The following is a 22,188-nucleotide window of genomic DNA, read 5'->3' as shown; positions in this document are numbered from 1 at the left end:
CTATCTGTTAGAGGACAAGTCATGTATGTGCGCACATGGAGGTGTGGTTTTATCTTTCTTCTGCTCATTACTGCCTCTCTGTCCACGAAGCCTTATCCGTAACTTCTTATTTGCCTGCAAAGAAATGTAGGCTCAAGAGATAAAACATATTTTGGATTTCTGCAGTTGAGTGTGCATCAGGCACCAGCTCATCTTAAAAGCGCACATTTTGATATGTTCAAAGTTTAATTGAGGACTTTCTCTCCCGTACGGCAGTCAATGTTCGTTGACAGACTTGTTCATTTCTGCAATGCGAGGCATGCTACCACAGGAGGGCCCCATTCCACTTTTTTATAAAAATGTGTTCAACATTTGGGTGTAATGGATTGATGGCTTGTGTTTAAAGAAGTTTGTGGGAACAGGATAACACAGAGCCTGCTTGTCTTTGAAGGACTTCATGGGAACAGGAAGTAAAATGATTACCATAGTTGGAGCACTCAGTCGCAGAGAGAACATTGTGCTGCCCACTCTTTGCTTTTTCCTGTTTTGAATTCCACAAGACTTGGTCAAAACCTTGCACGATTTCCGTCTGATAAGGATAATTGTTGAGGAAAGAGGTGGGGTTGTGGGCCTGCATAAAATACAAGTGCTTTGTGCAATAAGTGCATTATTCTATTGTTGAAAGGTCCATATATGGTTACAAAAACTGTCCCACTGAATGTACTTACTTATATTATTCTGTGTTATCTTTTTACCTTATATGGGTATTTCTAAAGAATGTGCCCAAGCTTAGTGGACCTGTACTCAGTGTACATAGTTTTCAAGGGTGATGTCATGTGTTTTGAAGTTATTTTATTTATTATCCCCAAAACACATGACAAATGTCCCATTTACAGTGTACAATTTGGGACTTTCGGGGAAAAGGAAAGACAAACTAATAACAGGAAATAAATGAATGTGAAATGTGCAAGAAGTCTTGATGTACCAACAATTAGCTTTTGTTATTAATAATCATGACGGAGAAAACAATAACAACACAACTAATGCTAAATCAGTTAAGAATACTTTCCGCAGCAAAGGAATTGATGTGGTTATGCTACCCCAACATATATTACATATAATAAAATGTATCCAGCAAAACAATTATTTACCTAACCATCTTGAATGTAAGTATAGAAGGAAAATAAACACAATTTGTTGGCAATGCATACTCTCTGGCAGTCTGCGGAACAAAACATTTTAGATTACTAATAAGTAAAAATATATGTTCTGTCTAACATCAGTCTTATGTATTCCTTGAACCTCATGAGTGTAAACTGTTTGTGCATGTGTGTTTGTGTTTAAAGCAACATTTGTCATTTGTCTTTGTATTGGAGTGAGTAGAGTGAGTCTGTACATCAGTAAACAGTTAAGCTTTGCTCAGTGTCTGGTCCATCTATCAACATGCTTTCAGAGCGGGGGGACATGTTTGTAGTATTAAGTAAATTATGTGCCTCCCATATGGTTCTAATTACACATACCAGTCCATGTGACTGTTTCCCGACATTCCTGCACTGCCCACCATTTAAAACCACAAGATAGCAGCTCATGTTTGAGGTCGGCTTTTAAGGAAAATATTATGCAACCGTTGTTATTGTTGATGCAGCATTGTGTTAAGTGTGTAGCTACAATAGACAATTGTCTGTCTTAATAACTATCAGCCACAAAAGCATCAGTTTTTGATTCCACATTTCCATGCTAAACTGTGTCAGCATTTGTGGTTTATTATCAGAATACGTTCACAGTCCTATCTCTGAACACGTGCTGTATCAAGTTTTTATTTTACTTTCACTTTAGATAAACAGGAAAAAACACACAAAACCCTCCCCCCCAGCCTCAAGAACACAACATTTCTGGCAAAAAAAAAGAAACTAAACAAATTGTATATGTTAACAAAAAAGTAATTACAGACAAATATATGTATAACACATTAAAACAAAATGAAATCTTAAACACACACTTACTGTTACTGTTGTCTACATGTACATTATTGATCCCATAAAGTAGATATTTTCGAACAAAACTACACTGAACAAAAATATAAACGCAACACTTTTGTTTTTGCTCCCATTTTTCATGAGATGAACTCAAAGATCTAAAACATTTTCTATTTACACAAAATAACCATTTCTCTCAAATATTGTTCACAAATCTGAAAAAATCTGTGATAGTGAGCACTTCTCCTTTGCCGAGATAATCCATCCCACCTCACAGGTGTGGCATATCAAGATGCTGATTAGACAGCATGATTATTGCACAGGTGTGCCTTAGGCTGGCCACAATAAAAGGCCACTCTGAAACGTGCATTTTTGCTTTATTGGGGGGGGTCTGGGGGGGTCCGAAAACCAGTCAGTATCTGGTGTGAGGGGTAGGGTTAGGGGTAGGGTTAGGGTTAGGGTAATGTTGTGAATTGAGTGGCCCATGGTGGTGTTGGGGTTATGGTATGGGCAGACGTATGTTATGGACGACGAACACAGGCCACTCGATTCACAACATTACCCTAACCCTAATCCTACCCCTCACACCAGATACTGACTGGTTTTCGGACCCCCCCAGACCCCCCCAATAAAGCAAAAATGCACGTTTCAGAGTGGCCTTTTATTGTGGCCAGCCTAAGGCACACCTGTGCAATAATCATGCTGTCTAATCAGCATCTTGATATGCCACACCTGTGAGGTGGGATGGATTATCTCGGCAAAGGAGAAGTGCTCACTATCACAGATGTTTTCAGATTTGTGAACAATATTTGAGAGAAATGGTTATTTTGTGTAAATAGAAAATGTTTTAGATCTTTGAGTTCATCTCAGTGTAGTTAAAAAATCAGCAATGATCCTAGATGATATAAATTTGTATTCACATGATCTAAAAAATAAAACATTTAAGTCAGTGAAATAATTTTCTAGAATAGTGAAAGAGACAAAGTGTCTTTAATAGCTTTAAACATGGAGAACATAGATAATATAAACTAGATCCTACCAGGCAACAAAAGGTAACATGAGAGCACCTTGGAGACACACCCAACCAGCAGCTACCTATTACCATATCAATATAAATCAAGGCGTCGCATTTAGAAGTAGAGCTTTCTATGTGTGGTCACATGGTTGATGGTTCCTTTTTCATTCAAAGAAACCCAACCCCCGGAAGTCCCCGGCTTTAAAGAATAACCTCAATGATTCTTTACATGTTGTGCACAGGCAGCAGAGTAAACACAGACAGAAAGCCGTCCTACAGGCTCTTCTTGATTCCTGCGGTGGCTCTGGCAGCGCTACTCATAGCCCCAGTTTAACTCCCGTGTTTACAGGGAATAGGTGTTTACAGGTGGGAAATGGCCAACAGAAGTTGAGAGGGGAAGCAGTATATGAATATAACCAGGTAAAAATGCTTTTTTAAAACGTCTTTTGTGTTTCTTCTATCCTTTTAAAGCACTGTTTTTCTCCAGCTTGAATGTTTTGCCTCTCCCACACATTTCCTACTCATGTTTTCTATCACTTGTGTCTTTCTCCCTCTGTGTGCGCAGAGGGACAGTGTGGGCTGGACATGTGTGTTTTTAATTGGCCTTCCACTTCCAGATAAAAAGGGCTGTGTCCTGTGTATCGGGGGGCTGAGGGTGGGTAGAGATTGCAGAGGCAGCCTGTATGCAGAGGCTCTTTGTGAAAACATTCAACACATCAGCTTCACACTATACTTAAAAACGGACACCATAAGCAAGAGAGGGGCCTGACTGATGAGTGATCTGAAACTTCTCTGGTTATCATTTCTACCTAGAGATGGATAAGGATGGGGGAAAGCCAAAGACCTTTGTGTCTACTTTCAAGCTGGCCCTGAAGCCTCAAGCCAGGACTTTCTGTGTGGAGAAACAGAAAGAGAATGGACTGGATACCAGTAACACGAAGATAACAGGAACTCACAAGCTTGGGATCCCATCTGCAACAGGTAAGACTTATTTTTACATTATATTACATGTTAGACGCTTTTATCCAAAGCGATTTACATGCTCAATACTGTGGGCAATCCCCACAGGGTGAAGTGTCTTGCCCAGGGACACAATGACATGCTGACTGCAGTGAGGTTTGAACCTGTGACCCCTGATCACCAACGTACTAGTCCACTACGCCACAGCCTCCCTGTATTATTTCACTGCATGTCATGTAAAACAGTGCTGCCATAGCCAATTCTCCCAGGTTTTATCACTCCCTCCATTCCTTCAGTTCGTACAGAATCTGTTAAAAATACATTCTCCTATTCTGCCCCTTCAACTTTGAACACATTTCAGCGAGAGGGGAAGCTGCCAAAAAAATGTATTTCCCTAGGGGATTTTAAACTTTAAAAGAGGTCTGTAGAGAGCGCCCGTGCGTGGGTTTGCAGTTGTCCATAGTTCTTAAACGATCACTTTTGCACTTATCAATTGATTTTAATACTATAATGTGTATTAAAGTTAAATAAATGAAATGTACCACGTCACATTTCGTCCTGCAGACCCTGCAGGCATTTCATATTGAAACTTGAACTTCTGTTCCTTTGTACGAGGGCAAATAGGAACTGTTATATTACACATGTTTGATATTGTAACGTTCCCCAAGATGAGTCGGAGACAGGCTTGTAGTTATTAGGCTTTAATAACTAGTAATTGAAGACAGATGATAACAGGTCAAGTATACTTCGTGGGTTCTACCGCACACTAACTTATTTCCTAAACCAACCACAAGATATAGCACTGTCTACGTCACAACTCCCCGCCCTCCCCCGTCCGCTCTACCAACCACAGGACCGCACCTCAGCCACAATCACGGTGCAGCTCTATGATTGGCAGAGAGACGGGGGATGCCTAAGTGACACCCTGAGTAGCCTATCAGGATCGCTACACTATGTTCAGCTCCACTGGGGAAAGTTTGCCACTTTAAGGGTGCAGCTCTCTATATATAGCAGGATATTGTGAAGTGCAAAGTTAGGCTATCAGAAATGTCCTCAGGAGTTTAAAGGAGTGACATGCAGCCTGCCCGTCCCATTTTCTCCCCCAAATGTAAACACACTGAACACCAAAACACGTGTGCAAATACACATCTGGTCGGAAAATCTTGTCAAATTCCTCATGCTGGTACCCACAGCTGTGACCCTTTCCAGTGGATTCAGCCACAAGTGACTGATTAACTTAGCTGCTCTGCCTGGAGGTAACATGAATACTATACACCAACATCAGTCTATAGTTTTTGACTACATTTGCATCCACACGGGGCATTTAAAGTTCATCTATGATTCAATCAGTTTGTTATGAACTGATTGAATCTAAATCGTACTTCAAACCAAAACTCACTTGACAAAAGGTATATTTCTCAAAGTAAAGTCTCAAGAGTCAAAAAGCCCAGGTTCTCACGACATGAAACATAACTAACTGACATGGGACAAAGAAAAGGGCTATTTATAGGTGAGGAGGATGGGCACAGGTGAAAACTATCAGGGCAGGGCCAAGCAATCCCAAGGGCAGGAAACACACAAAGGCAGGAAATGTGGGATCTGGAATGAGAGGGAATGATTACTTTCTAAATAAAAACAGGAAGTGACAAGATCAAAACACAAGAGTAAAAAACATAGCTTAACCTAACATAACTGTCGAGTCACAACCTATGGTCACTCACAACACAGTTGCATCATGCCTGCAGTGGAAAGGCCCATAACTCTTCACAATGTAGTTGCATTCCTCTTTGCCACTTTATTTTGGTTAAGATGTGCAATCTAATGCAATACAATGCAACATGTCAGCCATAAATTATACCTTGACAAAGTTTGTAATGTTAGGTTGTTGACATTGTTAAGCCTATATAAAGGCAATTATGTTTAATATTACGGTTTTAGTTTGCAATGATCTTGTATTGGACGACATTATATTTAGAAGTGTTTCACATTTTTTGTCCCCCCTATTTATGTACATGAGGGGGATGAATATCAGAAACAATTTTTGATATGATGCCAAAACCTATAATTGCAAAAAACATTGTAGGTATCATGGTAAACTTCAAGGCAGCACAGTTGTTTTGGATTATACTAAATTGTCCAGGTCACGGAGTTTATGCAATGCATTAATATATGTAAATTAGATTTGATTTGATTTGATATACTTTATTAATCCCCGTGGGGAAATTGTTTCTCTGCATTTGACCCATCCTAGTGTTAGGAACAGTGTGCTGCCATTTTGAACGGCGCCCGGGGAGCAGTGTAGGGAACGGTGCCTTGCTCAGGGACACCTCGGTAGCACTTGGTCTTGCCGGGACTTGAACTGGTGACCTTCTAGTTGCCAAGCCAAGTCCCTATCGACTTCGCCACCACCGCCCTTTTTAAATATGTGATTTACTACAGCTTTAAGGTGCTTCAAAAACCTTAAAATGTAACTTGAAAGTGCTTTAATTTGATAGGAACCCTGAATAAATCCCGTCTTTAAAAAAACCATTGTCCCAAACCTCTCCCCTCCTCTTAGATTCCAGACTTCCACTCATCCAGGCGCTCCAAACGCCTCACTTCAAACAACCACTCAGCGACTGTGCAGTCTGTAAAGGAAGTGATGCTACCTTTCAAGGTGTTATCACAGGAAGTCGACCTCTGAGCGTTTCCTGGCTACACAATGGTAAATGTCTAATTACCATACCTACAAAAAGCCTATCTCATCTCCTTTAGGAGCCAGGATTGAGCCACAATATCCCATCTTTAGAAGTATCGTAATGATCCCCCTCTATACAGTAAAAACATGTGTTTGCCTATTTTTGTTTTGTCTTCTAGGTGAGAGGTTGCACTCAAGTAAAACCTCCTTCCAGAATGGTGTTTCCAGTCTGTCTCTGACTCAGTGTAAACCTGGCGATGCCGGGACGTACACGTGCACAGCTGAGAATACTGCTGGGAAACAGTCAAGCAGTGCTGTGCTACAAGTCACAGGTAAAACAGGTTGGAGTGAGTTTAAGCATACATGTTTCCTATTGAATCACACTGTGTACATATAACCTGTATCCACTCTGTTTGCCATGATACAGAAACAAAGGAAATCCCCAGAACAAGCAACCATGAGCTGCACAGTGAGGTCACATTTAAGGTTGCGTTACCCAAGAACACCCAATTGTCCTCAGCTTCTAAAAATGGACGACAGCACAGAGAAGAAAACAAAGGTAGACTACACACTTTTTTAAAAGCTTTATAAAATAAAATGCCTTGGTATACGTCCACAAAATCCCTCGATTTTTTTCTGCTTTTTAGGGAAAGCCCTGAGAGGCAAGTGAGAATTATTTTGGAGATCCCATCTTTAAGTCTGATGTCAATTCCTTTGTGTCTATGACTTAAGAACAGTTGGAACCAAGGTTTTGCTATGATTGTCTTTCTTGGTTCCTTAGAAAAAAAAGAATCTCTGAAACAAGTGGGGCCAGGATTAGTTTACATCTAAATGTCCCCAAGAGGCTGAAATGTCCCCCAAGAGGCTTCAGATTTCATCTTGCAATGTATACTTTAAACATTCTTATTATTGAAGATAAAAGCAGCAACAAACACAAATAATGTGAGGTTACATTTGGGAATCACATGCATTTTGTTCAGTTAACCTCTTAAAAAACAATATTGTGTCTTTAATCTTCACTCACCTGTTGAAGTCGACCCACACAATCATGTGTGGCTGCAGTGGTTGTCTGTTGATAGCTGTCTCTGCAACCTAACATGACTGCTGACATGTGATTGGTTAGATACTTCTTAAATCGACCTACAGTAGCGCACACCTGTAAATCCACCTTCTTCTTCAGTCTCCACAGCTATCAGTGATACAAACTTTCAAACAAAAGTCTCCCCAAGCAAAGGTGAGTGGAGAACACCACAACATGTAAGCTTAATTTGATAGCACTTAAGTCATGTTTTATGAATCAAATGAACTCTTTCCTTAGGGCCTCCTGTGGAGTTTGTGGACCCCCCAGAGCAGGTGGAGGTTCGAGTAGGAGAGCAGGCCCGACTTCACTGTGAGTTCAGGAGCAGCTCTGTCCCTGTGGCCTGCTGCTGGATTTTCAACAAAGACAAGGTAACAATAAGAGATTCATTGGTTCTAAGTTTAATTCATTACTTGATTATTCTAATTTTGAGATTGAGCAACATGTTTTGATGTGCACTTCCACTTTGCTTCCTCTTCAGGTGGTAGTAAGAGGGTCAAGGAAGTCTATCACGAGCAGTGAGACACAGAGCAGTGTGGAGATCTCTCAGGCCTGCCCAGAGGACAAAGGCTCGTACACCGTCGTAGCGCGAAACAGAAAAGGCTCTGCCCAGCACACCATCTCCCTCAGTGTCATGGGTAGGAATTGATACAATGCAATATACACAATATAGCTGAACAATTAGTTGATAGCTGATACAAAATGAATTAGTTTTGATTGTTGAAGTGAAACTTTTCCGAATTGACTATTTCACTTAGAAAACTAAGTAAATCTTCCTGATTTTATTTGTATAAATGTACTTATATTAGAGTATTTTAGTACCTTAACTTGATCTGATTTCTTCCTCTATTTTTCCTATCAGCACCACACTTATATTTAATTGAATAAATGAAATATAACTGATAAAAAAACTATAGTGAAGAAGGGAAAGTATGGAGATTAAGGGCACAACATAAGAAACTGATTCAACCCTCAGGCCATGTGTATGGAAATAAGCATCTCCAAATCAATACACTGCAAAATACACAATATATGGCTGCAAATTAGTTGATAGCTGATACACAATGAATTGGTTTTGATTGTTTAAGTGAAACTTTTCCGAATTGAGTATTTTACTTAGAAAACTAAGTAAATCTTCTTGATTTTATTTGTATATTGTACTTAAGGAACATTTTACATGCAGGACTTGTATAAGAGTATTTTAGTACCTTAACTTGATCTGAATTCTTCCTCTACTAAAAATCTCATATAATTTTCCTATCAGCAACACTTGTTGCAGGGATGTGAATTGATTAAAATAAATATAACTGATAAAAAAACTATAGTGAAGAAGGGAAAGGGCACAAAATAAAAAAACAATTCAACCCCCATGCCGTGTGTATGGAAATAACCATCTCCAACCCATGCTACCAATCAGTGATTTTACCTGTAACATTGTCTCTAGCTATTCAACTAAACATATTTTGCTCTTGAATTTCTCCTCAGACCGCCCAGCCCCTCCGGCCTCACAGCCTGTGGTGTCCCAGATGTCCACTCAGTCCCTGGTCCTGTCCTGGACGGGGCCCAGCTACGACGGGGGCACAGCAGTGTTGGGCTACAAAGTGGAGGTGAGAAATGAGGGCCAAGACAGCCCTGAGAGCTGGACAGAAGCAACCAGCCGTTGTAAAAACACAACCTTCCACGTGCGCTCTGGCCTGCAGCCTCTGGGTCAGTACCGCTTCCGTGTTAGAGCCTACAACTCAGCGGGGGTCAGCGAACCTAGCAGGGAGTCTGAGTGTGTGAAGATGGCGACTGCAAGTAAGTGACATGTTGGATATGTCAAATATTTGAGAAGAGGACTTGAGGTTTATCTGTCAGGTTTCAAGTGCTTATTTGGCAACTGTGTTTTTTATTTTAGAAGAAGACAAAAAGGACGAGCCTGATTCATATGTCACAGTGACCATTGACACCAAACACAAGGCCAAGGATCACTACAATGTGCACGAGCAGCTGGGAGTGTGAGTATATAAACTCCAGGTCGATGAGATTTTCAATGCACACATGTTTATTGTAAATATGTTAAGAACTGTCTTTCAAAGCAGAGTAAAGTTGTAATGCCTGTTATTTGCTTTGATGACAGTGGGAAGTTTGGCCAGGTGTTTCGGCTGTCCCACAAAGAAACAGGTCAGGAGGTTGCTGGGAAGTTTTACCGAGCCCGAACCTCCAAAGAAAGAATGGCAGCACGCAAAGAGATCGAAATTATGAACCATCTTCACCACCCAAAACTAGCCCAGTGCCTCGCTGCCTATGAATCGCGGTCTGAGATGGTGATGGTCATGGAGTAGTAAGTACATTTAAAAAAAGTGACTTTTAATGTATCAGGTGCTGCGACGTTTCTACTGCTGATCAGGGCAAAGCAACAAGTGATTTAAAAATATTTTCCAGTGCTTACAAAGCAGCAAGTGGAGGAAAGACCTGGGTTTGTGTAAAAAGACAAATAATAATCTCAATTTAAACCATAATTTGCCAACAAACCACATGGGTATAACATATTAAAGTATTAAGTATGTTTTGTCCAAACTGTCATTTGGACATTTAGATGCTATTCAGCCAAAAATATCAACACCTTTTGTCATTTTATAGTCATTTCGAACATTATTTCATTTGGATAATAACCTTTCATCTGATGTAACTCATAGCGACAGTAGACCGACGTTGTTTCTGAAGCATGGATTTAAATTGGTGTCATTTGTCTGCCCAGTATTGCAGGCGGGGAGCTCTTTGAACGCATCGTGGATGAAAACTTTGAGCACACGGAGCCCACCAGCGCCCGCTACATGCAGCAGATCCTGGAGGGCATGCAGTACGTTCACAAGCAGAAAATCGTCCACTTGGACATCAAGCCAGAGAACATCGTCTGTGTGGATACAACTGGCACACGGATCAAAATCATCGACTTTGGCTTATCTAGTGAACTGGGTGAGTTTGCTGGATCTGTAGAAAAACTCTCATAGAGATATCACTTGGATGTCATATCCTTATATTGTAAATATGAAGCGATTAGGAATGGAAATTCCCTTGAATATAGCATTTTATTTCTACATTAAAAAAAGTGTTCTTAATAATGACATCCTGTGTGCAGTCCAGCTAAAGATTCAAGCCATGAAAATCAAAGGGCCAGTCCATGCTGAGTAGTCATGTGCACATGGAGAATTAAACCTATTCTTGGCTGGATCTTTGCATGAAGTTTAATTATGTATATTTATATATTTTATAAATTTGCCAACTTCTCAATGTGTGAAGTTTTATAACCTTTTATTATCCTGACGCAGCAGGGTTGACAAAGGATCACTCATTTCAATACATGCAAAAATAACCCAAGATAACATCAAGGAGTGTCATCTCTAAATTCCTAGATGTCTACAATGCCCATTGCATAATAACCGTCTTTAAATAGACTGCTTTAACATGTATTATGTATTGTATTATTTAACATGTATGTACATGCAGCAAAGCCTGCAAAGAAAATGCAAGCACTAAATTAGGTGATGCTTCAAAAGCTGCAATTTGTAGGCTCTGTGATCTATTCAGAGAGGACTGTAGCCATCTTTAAACAGGCTAATATAAACAGGCAAACATTTTGAATTCCTTTCTCTTCTCTTGTTCTCCAGAGGAGGGTAAACCTCTGATGGTGATGCATGGTACCCCGGAGTTTGTGGCCCCTGAGGTGATCAACTATGAGCCTGTAGGCCTGGAGACGGACTTGTGGAGCATCGGAGTCATCTGCTACATCTTGTAAGTCCAACAGAGGCTGTAGTGATTTAAACTATAGGTACAGTCGTACACACAAACATAGTTACAGGTGAAAACAGTAAACCTGGGGGGTCAAGTGTGGGACAGTAAAAACCCTAAGACGACAATGATAAGTGTCCTGTTTTTACTTTTTGTTTATATATGTAATTTTAAAACCACTTAAAGTAAAAATAAATACATTAGCAACTTGGATTTTGTCAGTGATGCAAGATTAATTTCAATTTCATAAAAACTATTCCACAAATGCAGATTTGGCGCTTCCTGCTGGTGGTGTTGCATTACTGCAGCCCTCCTTAACATAATATGAGTACAACATCTTTTGCAAAGTTTAAACCAAATCCAGCAGTCATTTTGGAAATGAACAAACTCAAGACTATTAATTTGTACACACGGGTCAATGTTTAAAAACCCACATTCCTTTTGTTTATAGGTACAAACATAATCTCTGAATAAACGAGGCATTATTGTGTATCTTACTTTTCATTAATTGTTAAATTGTTCTGTGTCCTATAGACTCAGTGGAGAATCTCCCTTCCAGGGGAACAACGATGCTGAGACTTTGGCTCTTGTGACTGCTGCCAACTTCGAGTTTGACCAGGAGAGTTTTGAGGACATCTCTGATCAAGCTAAAGACTTTATCAGCTCCCTGCTGAAGAGGGACCGGAGGTTGGTCTATTTTTTTCATGACACCGTTACCTACAGTATATGATAGCTGTGTTTAAAAACTGCTTAGATTCTCATTGTGCTAACCTCCAGTTGATAATGTCACAGCAAGGCAATTATGAGCTAAATGTCCCCTTTGACATTTGTTTTGCATGTTACCTAAACATTTAGAAATGACTCAGGGAGAGCCAGGATTGTATTTATGCAGCAGATAATCCAATTCACAAGACACTGCTGGCATTTGACAGCTTTCCTCCCTGTCTCTCTCTATCCATCTGCACTTTAGATGCAGACCATCATGTACCGAGGCCCTCGCACACCCCTGGGTGGCCTCTTTTACTCCACTGAGCCCCCTACCCACCAAGTCCCTGAATAAGTGCAAGATGAGACGCTTTCTGGCCAAGCGCAAGTGGAAGGTAAAATAATTACTAAAATGCCGTCAGCCAAGAATGTGAACAGTTTCCTTATCAGTGCTTCCTGATGATGACCTTTCAATCCATTGTCCTATAAAGACCTTGAGCTTGGTTCTGAGTGTGGTTTGTCATCCATTGCTATTTGTCCTTTTAAACTTCTAGAAAACTGGCAAGGCTGTTTTGGCCCTACAGCGGATGTCTAATCTCTCCAACAGGCCAGACTCTCCTGGCAGCTCCTCAGAGGGTAAGACTGATACAAAGACACACACATACACACTCAATGCCCTCCTGTGTCCCAGAGCTACATACATATGGCAGATGACTCACTGTTTCCGATTGTCTCTTCAAGTTTACCCTTTTGTGATCTGTAAAGCCTTGTTTCTGTTTTATTCATCATCATCATCCTCATCCTCATCCTCCCCCTCATCCAGAGCCAGGATGGAGCCAAGAGGCAGAGGAGGCCATCCAGTCGCTGGATAAGCAGCTGCAGAGAGAGCCTCGCTTCCAGCAGACCCTGAAGGACACCACCCTTCCCAAAGGAGCCACAGCTCGGCTCACATGCCTTGTCAATGGTAGGGCAACAGAACTGTGCTGCACTTCGTATAATGCCTCAGCACACGCTACAAGTAGAGCCAAAAAAGACAATGCTCTGATATAGATTAAACCTAAACTGGCTGAACTTAAAGATTCATGGTTATTGTTTTTATATCCGCCATGGATCAAATTCCTTTGTTTTTAATAAGGACTTTTCATAGAAATCAACAAACAGATAGGTTGCGGTCGAATAGTCCGTTTTGCTTAGGAACCTTCCTAACGGAGTGAAATGACCCGGAAGTCCCTCAGTGGCAGCCATGATAAGTGCCGTTCGAATTATCTATGATAGGAAAGGAGGTTTCAAACTTCCTTTATACTTCCTTTAGCTTAGGAACCACTGGACCTTCCTTTACGAAAGGAAAGGAGAAAATGCTGCCTATATATATATATATATATAAAATAAATACATTTGTATTTATTTTAAGATATTTTCATACAATAATACGTATTGGGATCATTTGTATTAATGTGGACCGGAGGGAGAGGGTGACGAGCATAAGCTTCACTTTCCTTTTTTATTTCAATTCCAACTTTGGTCATGGAGAATATGTTTCTCTGTTGTCCACGTTCACAAAGCATAAAACAACAGCATCAGAGCATGGTGCAGAGTCTCTAGATGAGTTTACAGTAGTCCCTCGTTCTTATTATACATCCATGTTGTAGTCCGCTGTATAGAAAACTGTAGTTTCCATAGTTTCCCCACAGCAGCAGACGCACATTCATGACGTCCACTGGGGCATCATAAATACGTTGGATAGTGAAAGTGCAGTCGGATTCTCAAAGCACCGCAGTCTCTTCTCCTAAATCCTTTTGAATTCTCCTATCCACTATTCCTTAACCCTGTGAGTGTTTCACCCTCTTTGAGCTTATTGTTTTGATGAAGGCTAGTTATCTACAACTTTGCTTGGCAAATCCAACATTGTTTTTTTAAATAACTAATTTACGTTCTAATTCCTTTGTTAAATCGGTTCACAACCAGTGTGGTACTGACACATGGATTCAGTAAAGTATGTTCTCAGGGTTATGTTTCCCTGCTTAATGACACATTAACGGGACCGTTCAAAGGTTTTTATTTTCTCAGCAATGTATATTTTTCTAGGTCCAATGTTAAAATCTCCTACCTATGGTTTAAAGCATATTGATGTTAAACTCCTTAAAACCGTAAATTTGCAAGAAATATAGTTCTATTTATTTTTTTCTTCACACTATCGTATCACAACTGTGGCTAAACATATTCACCATCATTGTGTTCACCATTCAAACTATTTGAGCTATTCTTTTAACATTGGAAAAGCAACCATTGGCTTTGGGAATATTTAACAATTTGTTGTATCAAGACCAGAAACCATTTGTTTTTTTATATATGTGATCTTTTGTATCCCCTTTATTAGTTATTAAATGTTTTAACTCTGTAATAATGTCTCATTGTTTCAATTCTAGGCTACCCACAGCTGGAGGTGAAGTGGCTTCAGAATGAGAAGGCGCTGTGTGAATCGGGCAGAGTGAGCATGGAGCACCATGAAGACGGGCTCTGCTCTCTGACTCTGGAGGATTTGGAGCTTTCTGACTCTGGAGTTTATGTGTGCAGGGCCGGCAACAAGCTGGGGGAAGCAATGTGCTCCGCCAAACTGAAAGTGGAGATGTAAATGGAGAAAACAAAAGGAGCTTTAAATGTCCTTCATTCGTAAGGAGACTCTTCAGAAGTAGACTGATGTGAAGGGTTTTGATATAGCCTGGACATGACGTCTGTACATGGGTGGACAGGTGTATACTGCCACACAAAAAGGCTGCTTACAATTTATTTAAAGGGACAACTACTATTATGGTTGTTTTTGGACCAAATACCCAGAACCCTTTGTTTCACTAGCCACATTAAATAAATAAAGGTGAAATCATGTTACTGTGAGCTCAGCACCATTCACGTGAAAACTGTACATTTTGCACATTAAAATATTATTCAAATGTAATGTTTTTAAAGGCATCACGATTAAAGGCTGAATGAGGAAAATAATTCTTGAAATGCATTTATTTTTCACTCAAAACTAGTGAAATGTTCCATGCTACATAGCATTTTAATAAACAAACGTTAACAACATCAAATAAAAAATAAAGTTGGTCCATTAGCCCGTGCCTTAACTAAGAAAAATGCAGAGATCACTAATGGGTTAATATTACACCAATTTATTAATATTTGTCACTGATTTCCAAGATGACATGCAAAGCAATGAAATGAAAGAGGCTTACACTTTCAAACTGTACCACCAAATGTTACTTCAATGACTTCATGGGACAAAACCAAGCTTTGGCAATGAAGCAGTCTTTTATGTAAACATTGATTTATCATTTTAGGATCTGACAACATACATTAAGATAAACTCATCGGTTTTTTTATTTTGTTTCCACTTTGATGTATCTTTGGCTTTAATTCAGGTATGTTCAGAGAAATTAATAATTGAATGTTCAGGTGAGTTCATTCTTGGATTTCCATTCCATTTTTCCTTTTTAAATAAACCTTTCAAAGATGTATAGATAATGTTCACATCAGCTGGATTTAAATCATTGTCTTTAATGTGTGTCAATGTACAGTGTCATTGATTATTTTCATCATGTTAGGGGGATAGTGTATTAAACGCATCTACACTGATATTTCAAAATATCCTAACCTATTGCACAGCATTCTCAAATATAAGTCATCTAATTTGGTTAATCCAAATATATTTCAATTATTTTTTGTACATTTGTTAAAAATATTCTACCAATCCCTGAAACTGCACAGATAAACCCTTTACCATCAGTTGCCTTTCTAAGCTACATTCATTAATTGTGCTTTGAAAACATGGAAAGAACTTGTGTCATAGTGTCAACTGAACAGGTGCTAAAAATAGACTTTGCTGAGAAATGAGAATGTTCTTGTTTGCTGAATGTTGGGCAAATCATTTAAACGGGAACTATTTCAAACTCATGTCATTCAAAACAATATTTGAAGAATAATCCCAAACATGAATTCCAGTCTTCAAAGTCCAAAATACTATTGTTTGGAATTATTAATATTGTTTTTCCTTATGCATCCCTTTTTCAGTGCATCTTGAAATACAAAAACTATTAAAAACTAGTGGGAACTCAATTAGGCACTGAGTCTTGGTCAGAAGTAAGAAAGCGTGTTGGATTTTCTGAAATGGCACAGGAACCATTCTCACTTCTTCTTAAGGCATCTTGTTCTGTAATAACATCTACACAGCTAAGATGATACATCTCCCTTTGTCCTCTGCGTGATTCTCTCCTCAAGAAGCTCCCAAGCTTTCAGTACCTTTAAAGAAAATAAGACATAGGGAGAATTATTACGACATAATTAATGTAAAATGTAACATTTTACATAATTAAAATATTTAAAAAGGTCCCCTATTATACAGTTTTTCATCAATATATTATAGGTCTCAGATATATATACAAAACATGTCTCTGAAGTGTTTGGCTGAAAATACCAAACAGATCATTGCAGCATCCCATAATCCCCTCTGTTACAGCCCTGTTTCCAAAGTGCTGATTCTCTGTCTGTTACTTTAGATGAAAATAAGGAGCCACGCCCCTCTGAGAGATATTTGGTTAAAAAGAACACAATGGTGCTCTAGGAGGAGATTCAGGTGATAAGGTGTCGTAACAAAAAATCGTTATGACATCATAAAGTGGCCAAATTCTGATCAGCTCATTTTCAGACAGGTTTTTATATAAATGGATCAGGACAAAAAGTGAGTGAATCTTTTTTCCTGAAACTTTCAGAATCTCTTTACACAGAGGGGACACATGTTTATGTATAAAAGACGTGAAAAAGTGAATTTTTCACAATAGGTGACCTTTAATGTAAAGTACATGTGTAGACTATGAAGGTCTGTGAGTGTCCGACCTGTTTCTGAGTGACCTCAGGCTCCCACAGTGTGCTGAGCACCACGTTGGCCCGCTCTACTTGCTGACTGTTGGACCACTGGCTCTGCAGCCGGCGGAGAGCATCCTCTGTGGTCACCCCGTCACGCTCTGTTATCCTTATCACAGCCTGAGAGGGGAGCAGAAACAAGGAGAGGTGAGTTACGAGAAAAAGGTGTAAACCAGGATGTGTACAATTTCAAATGGCCAAATTTGGAACCCCTCAGTGGTAGTATATCAGCAATGCGTGACAGCCACACACCCCTTCACCACCAGAAATGTTGTCATATTTTTTTTCTAGAAACAAGCCATCAGACAAAGTAAAAAAAAGAAAGAATATGCACTAAAGTTCTTAAGAAATGTCGACACAAAGATTCTTTAATCCAATACTTTTCTTCACATCCTTTGCACACTAGTGCATCTTGCCACTGGTTTCACTTCACTTCCCAATATCATTTTAAGATTAGCTTGCATTCTGTAGCCCAAACTTAAACAGCCTTTTCAGACAGACCATTCCAGTATCGAGAAACAAATACACGGTAAAAACTCTTCACCTTAGACTCATCAACTTTACTTTGTATTATTTTCCTCACAGGTCAATTTGACTCCATGTCTGTTACATTGAGATTTGCAGGTGAAAACATATTACCTCCTCCTCAGGGATGATGGTGACCCAGACCTCGTGAGTCATGTCTGTCCAGCCGGCCTCTAGAAGAACTGCTGCATCCAACACACACACCTGTTTACCTGCAAATAGCAACAGATCACATGAACACTGGGGGAAATCTCTTAATACGATCAGTACAAGGAAATATAAATGTTAGTTCTTACATTACCTTCCTCTCTGGCTTGGCTGATTATGTTCTTCACCAAAAGTGCAATCTCAGGCCATACAATGTCGGTGAGGGCTTTTAACCGCTCCTGCAAACAAAAAAACATCTTTAATGTACAGTTGATACACAGTGGTTAGTCTGTCATGTCATTTACAATGTTGTGATGTGCGGAAACTTTATTTATAGTTGTCACATTACCTTGTTTCCAAAAACCTTCCTTCCTAATGCGCGTCTGTTGATGGTCTTGTCTTCATTCAGAAGATCTAAAAGTGACGAAAGAAACTCATCACCGCGCTCTTCATCGTTATATATATTTCATTAAAATGGTAAGATATCATGAGGAGATGGATTACGCATTTCTGACCATAGTCCAACCGGTCCTTATCACACAAGAGTTTCTTCACCTGACCCAAATTCTTTGAGCACTCTGTGATGTGCCGCGGTGTCGGGCTGGTACACCTCGTGGCCCAGCTTGTCACAGTCAACCCGGACGGCACCCAAAGCCTCCAGCCGCTGGGCGATGGAGCTCTTCCCACTGCCGCTGCCTCCTGTCAGGCCTATCACGTATGGAAGTGGAGCGAGATGGGATGTGTCCTAGTGCAGAGAAAGCAGGAAATGCATGGGAGCAGGGAATGAAAAACCATGTTTGTTTATTTTTGCAATACGCCTATATACTGTAAAGAAGAGCTATTTTATTTTGTATCTGTAATAGGTCAGTTCTTATTTTAACCTTTAAGCATTAAGACGTTTCCAAAGTCTGATCTGTGTGCTTGATACCAATTGTTCAATAGCCAGGTTTTGTATAAAAACACTTTTCCTCAAATGTAGCAAGTATAATCTTTTGCTTTAGTAAGTTAATAAAAAACATATTTGGCATGACTTTTTTCATGACTTAAGGTTGCAATAATACCACACTTAGTAATCTACATGCAATAAAATGCCTTATCAAAACTGTTAAGCCATACTTTAGGTGGGGTAAGGAGGGTTCCCAGCAAACGAGAGCGTAGACTGGAGGAGCTGATCTTCTCCTCCTCTGTCTCGGTGTGGTGGGCATCTTTGAGCAACTGGATCTCATAGAGGACGAGAGCGGGCAGGCCCTGATTTAGGATGCAAAGACAACAAAACATCATATATATGTGAGAAGGAGTACCCAGGCTAAGGTTACCTATATATCTGGACCAAAAAGGATTAAAATGAACATTTAAAGTAACAAAACTGCACTTGGGCTACATGATATTGATATATGCATGTTTATTGTTGGATGGAGCACTTTTGGATGCATGTTTGTGTTTAATAAAAGTTGAGTTGATGTTAAAAAAGTAAAAAATTCAGCCCAAGAAAAAAAATCACTTAGGAAGAGGACCTTAATTGAAGTACAATTGTATTATAACATTTGAGTCCAATTTACTGGTAAAAGTCAACATGTTTGGTGTAACATTTATCGGATATTTCCTAACTTACGTTCTCAATGCGTTTTTTGTTGACAGCCTCGCCTCCCTTCCTAGTCTCCTCACTAACCACAATGCACTGCAGCAAGGGGTCAACCACAGACACTCCATAGGGGTCATCAAGGGGCACGATCTCCACCTGCAGCGAGGGTTTGATTTCTTGAAGGAACTCCTGTAGTCTCTGTACCCGCACAGAGTAGGGCTCCACCAGCTCTTTAAGAACTTTTTCTAAAGCCATAAAGAAAAGTATGTCAGAGGGGAGAGGGGGTTCATCAAAATATGAGAAATGTGCCTATATGATGACATTCCTAAAATGACAAAAACACTGGAAATGTTCTACTCACTTTTCAGCATTGCTTTGTCACACACACCGATAAGGAACCTCCTATTGGCTAGCAGGCATGAGATGTTGAGCAGCGTCTTGTGGGCCCCATGGAGACGGTCAAAAGTCCCCCCTACCACCACGTCACTGTAGGTCTCCAAGGGTTCTGCCTCTTCTTCAGGCTCTTTCAGTGCATCCTCTGTCTCCTGCAGCATCATTAGCTGTGGGTGAAGCAGCACTGAGGGCAGGCCGGGGCTACAGACGTAGCAAAGGCCTGTATAACTCTGCAGACATTGCATGACCTGATTAGACTGACCCGGGTTCTGCAGAGGAAAGTCTGTAAGAACCACATCCGGGGAGTGAGACAGAGACTGTGGTCTGGGGAAGGGGACGTTTGGGATGGTGGTCCCGCTGCTTGTAGCTGACTGAGCGCGAACATTAGTCAGCAAAACACGAACATCCAGGTGCCCGCACACATCAGCTGCGTTGCTGTAAAGGCGGCTAATGATTGTTGACAGGTCCACTACCGGTGGAATGAAGACGGGTCGAGGCTGGTTCCCACCCCCGAGTATCAGCCCTGGGTGGAGGTGGACGTACAGTGTGCGCTCCACAAGCTGAGCGGCTGAGCTGAGAACAGGAGCGATGCGCAAGGGGAGGATGTTGAGAGGAGACGTCAGCACAAGGATGCCCGTGGTGAACATAGCCATGGTACCGGCCGATATCACGGGGAATCACAGCCGTCACAGTATCTGCTGAGTCACTGTTAGGGATGGAAAGTGAAAGACAAGTCAAATGAAAGCAGTTGGCTGAGATTTTTTATTTTATTACATTAAAACCACCTTTGAAGGCTCTCTACACAAGCAGTGGTACTAGGTAGCAATTTCTTTACGGTTTAAATAACAAAAAGAGGATATAATTATTGCTAACATGCATCCTTTAAACAACCGCCCAAGGACAAAACTGCATTTACTTGGTGATAAAATGTTTTTCTTTATTTTAGCTGACCTACTAACAATTGTAACAACATTTTGGCAACACAACAAGTTATTGTCCTGTTTAGCATCCCTATCATGTTTATTTCATACTGCAAAGCTATAAGCATGCCATGCATAGTTACTGATACACTCCACATTAACATTCCTCCAGTCTGCGGGCTCTGTGTTTATGATTACCTAGCTTTTACAACAACAAACTTTTCTTAAAATATTCCGCTTGTTGTGCAATGCAGTTACATTGTGACAAGCCAATTCCTGACTCACTCCATCGGTTTCACCCTAGAGGCAAAGTATTTCAGTGAATAAAACAGCTGTTTGTTATTGTCACTATTCTTCATTCAGCCAACGAGGAAGCTGACTGACCTGAACCGACCTAAACTCTACCATGTTATTGGTCAGATTTTTAGCCATTGACCAATCAAATACAAGTATGAAGATACAGTAAATAAAACAGATTTAAACTGAAAGTTGATCAATGTTTAGCCACTACGAAGTCTTGCTTACTTACAAGCAAGCACTTTATTTTGCTTAGAGTTGACAGTTAAAGCTCAGATTAACTAGTGTTTACTCAAAGTCGTAGCTAGCTAGCAATGTAGTACTACCATCACATTGCCTGTAAAAAAAAAGGCAATAAAAACCCTTTGCAAAGTGACCCTGCATGATTATAAAAGAGCAACCCTTTAAAGATGCTGGTGTTTCTTATTTACCTGCATTAACACAAACGACCTGTACTTTTAGGTGCGGCTCACATACTAAGCAATTATCGTTCGTGACAATCTGGCACATATCTGGCAACCTTGCAATGCAACCGTTAGCATGAGCTTACCTTAGTGGAGGAAACCTAAGGCGACGTGAAGTACGGACGAATCGTGCAATTTAAGTGGATCTGGTCACATATCTACTGAAGAGATCATTTCCTGAAAAATATTTAACTAGCAACTGTCTTATCCAGTCCCCTTCAGACCAGTAACTCACACATAAACTGGTTGGGGTAATCACGTGATATTTTACACGCACCCTGAATGGTTGAGGGGGGAAAGCGATGGAGTCTGGGAAACGTAGTCATGTAATTAACAGAGAGTCACCGTAAGGTAAACTTTATAAATCCAGGCATGTAAACAAAGTGTGTCTGCTTGATTTGACCGGACTTTAATAGTGTATTACTTTACAGGTCGATTGAATGACATTTACAGCTTTATTATATGAATCCATTAATGTTTGTTTTGACCCTAACCCTAATAAAATACAGATGAAGCAAAGAGGCTACAGAAAAACACAACAGACCCAGGATAAATACATAGAGATCATTAGACGACATGGCAAGACATCTTATTTTTTGGTTAATGCCAAGTATCCTATAATAAGATCCCGAGCAGATAAAGCACAATCAGTGAGTTATTTAAAGCACTTGCATAGGTGTGCAAAAGCTTTAAATAAATATGTTACTCTTTGTTACAAGTTTTTACAATTTGTAATAGTTTTATTCAAAAAAAATTGTTTCAGGAGAACTTTGAATCCTTGTTTG

General features: G+C 40.1%; 2 protein-coding genes across 3 annotated transcripts; one reads left to right on the top strand and one right to left on the bottom strand.

Annotated features, from left to right (window-relative positions):
- Positions 1 to 3,155: 3,155 nt before the first annotated feature.
- On the top strand, positions 3,156 to 15,155 carry LOC117543219 (myosin light chain kinase, smooth muscle-like). Of its 2 annotated transcripts, XM_034211349.1 has the most exons (18): positions 3,156 to 3,390; positions 3,784 to 3,951; positions 6,488 to 6,634; positions 6,787 to 6,939; positions 7,035 to 7,166; positions 7,788 to 7,841; positions 7,926 to 8,056; positions 8,167 to 8,323; positions 9,171 to 9,482; positions 9,583 to 9,682; positions 9,805 to 10,008; positions 10,426 to 10,643; positions 11,336 to 11,459; positions 11,991 to 12,143; positions 12,427 to 12,556; positions 12,716 to 12,797; positions 12,985 to 13,125; positions 14,588 to 15,155. In XM_034211349.1, exons 2-18 carry the CDS (start codon positions 3,786 to 3,788, stop codon positions 14,791 to 14,793), a joined length of 2,610 nt encoding a protein of 869 aa, XP_034067240.1. In that variant the 5' UTR covers positions 3,156 to 3,390; positions 3,784 to 3,785; the 3' UTR covers positions 14,794 to 15,155. The 2 variants fall into 2 exon arrangements, with proteins under 2 accessions (XP_034067240.1, XP_034067249.1); XM_034211358.1 differs by lacking the exon at positions 3,156 to 3,390 and having other exon boundaries at positions 3,615 to 3,951.
- A 157-nt stretch (positions 15,156 to 15,312) lies between these two features.
- coasy (CoA synthase) lies at positions 15,313 to 21,660 on the bottom strand. The gene is made up of 10 exons (XM_034211368.1): positions 21,490 to 21,660; positions 19,691 to 20,428; positions 19,360 to 19,574; positions 18,864 to 18,995; positions 18,303 to 18,492; positions 18,097 to 18,161; positions 17,902 to 17,986; positions 17,715 to 17,812; positions 17,049 to 17,195; positions 15,313 to 16,454 (listed from the first exon to the last, which is right to left on the bottom strand). Exons 2-10 carry the CDS (start codon positions 20,373 to 20,375, stop codon positions 16,386 to 16,388), a joined length of 1,686 nt encoding a protein of 561 aa, XP_034067259.1. The 5' UTR covers positions 20,376 to 20,428; positions 21,490 to 21,660; the 3' UTR covers positions 15,313 to 16,385.
- Positions 21,661 to 22,188: the final 528 nt, after the last annotated feature.

Source organism: Gymnodraco acuticeps, unplaced genomic scaffold, assembly GCF_902827175.1.
Source record: "Gymnodraco acuticeps unplaced genomic scaffold, fGymAcu1.1, whole genome shotgun sequence".
NCBI lineage: Eukaryota > Metazoa > Chordata > Actinopteri > Perciformes > Bathydraconidae > Gymnodraco > Gymnodraco acuticeps.
The sequence above is the reverse complement of the archived record's forward strand: the minus strand, read 5'-3'. Positions and strand labels throughout refer to the sequence as shown.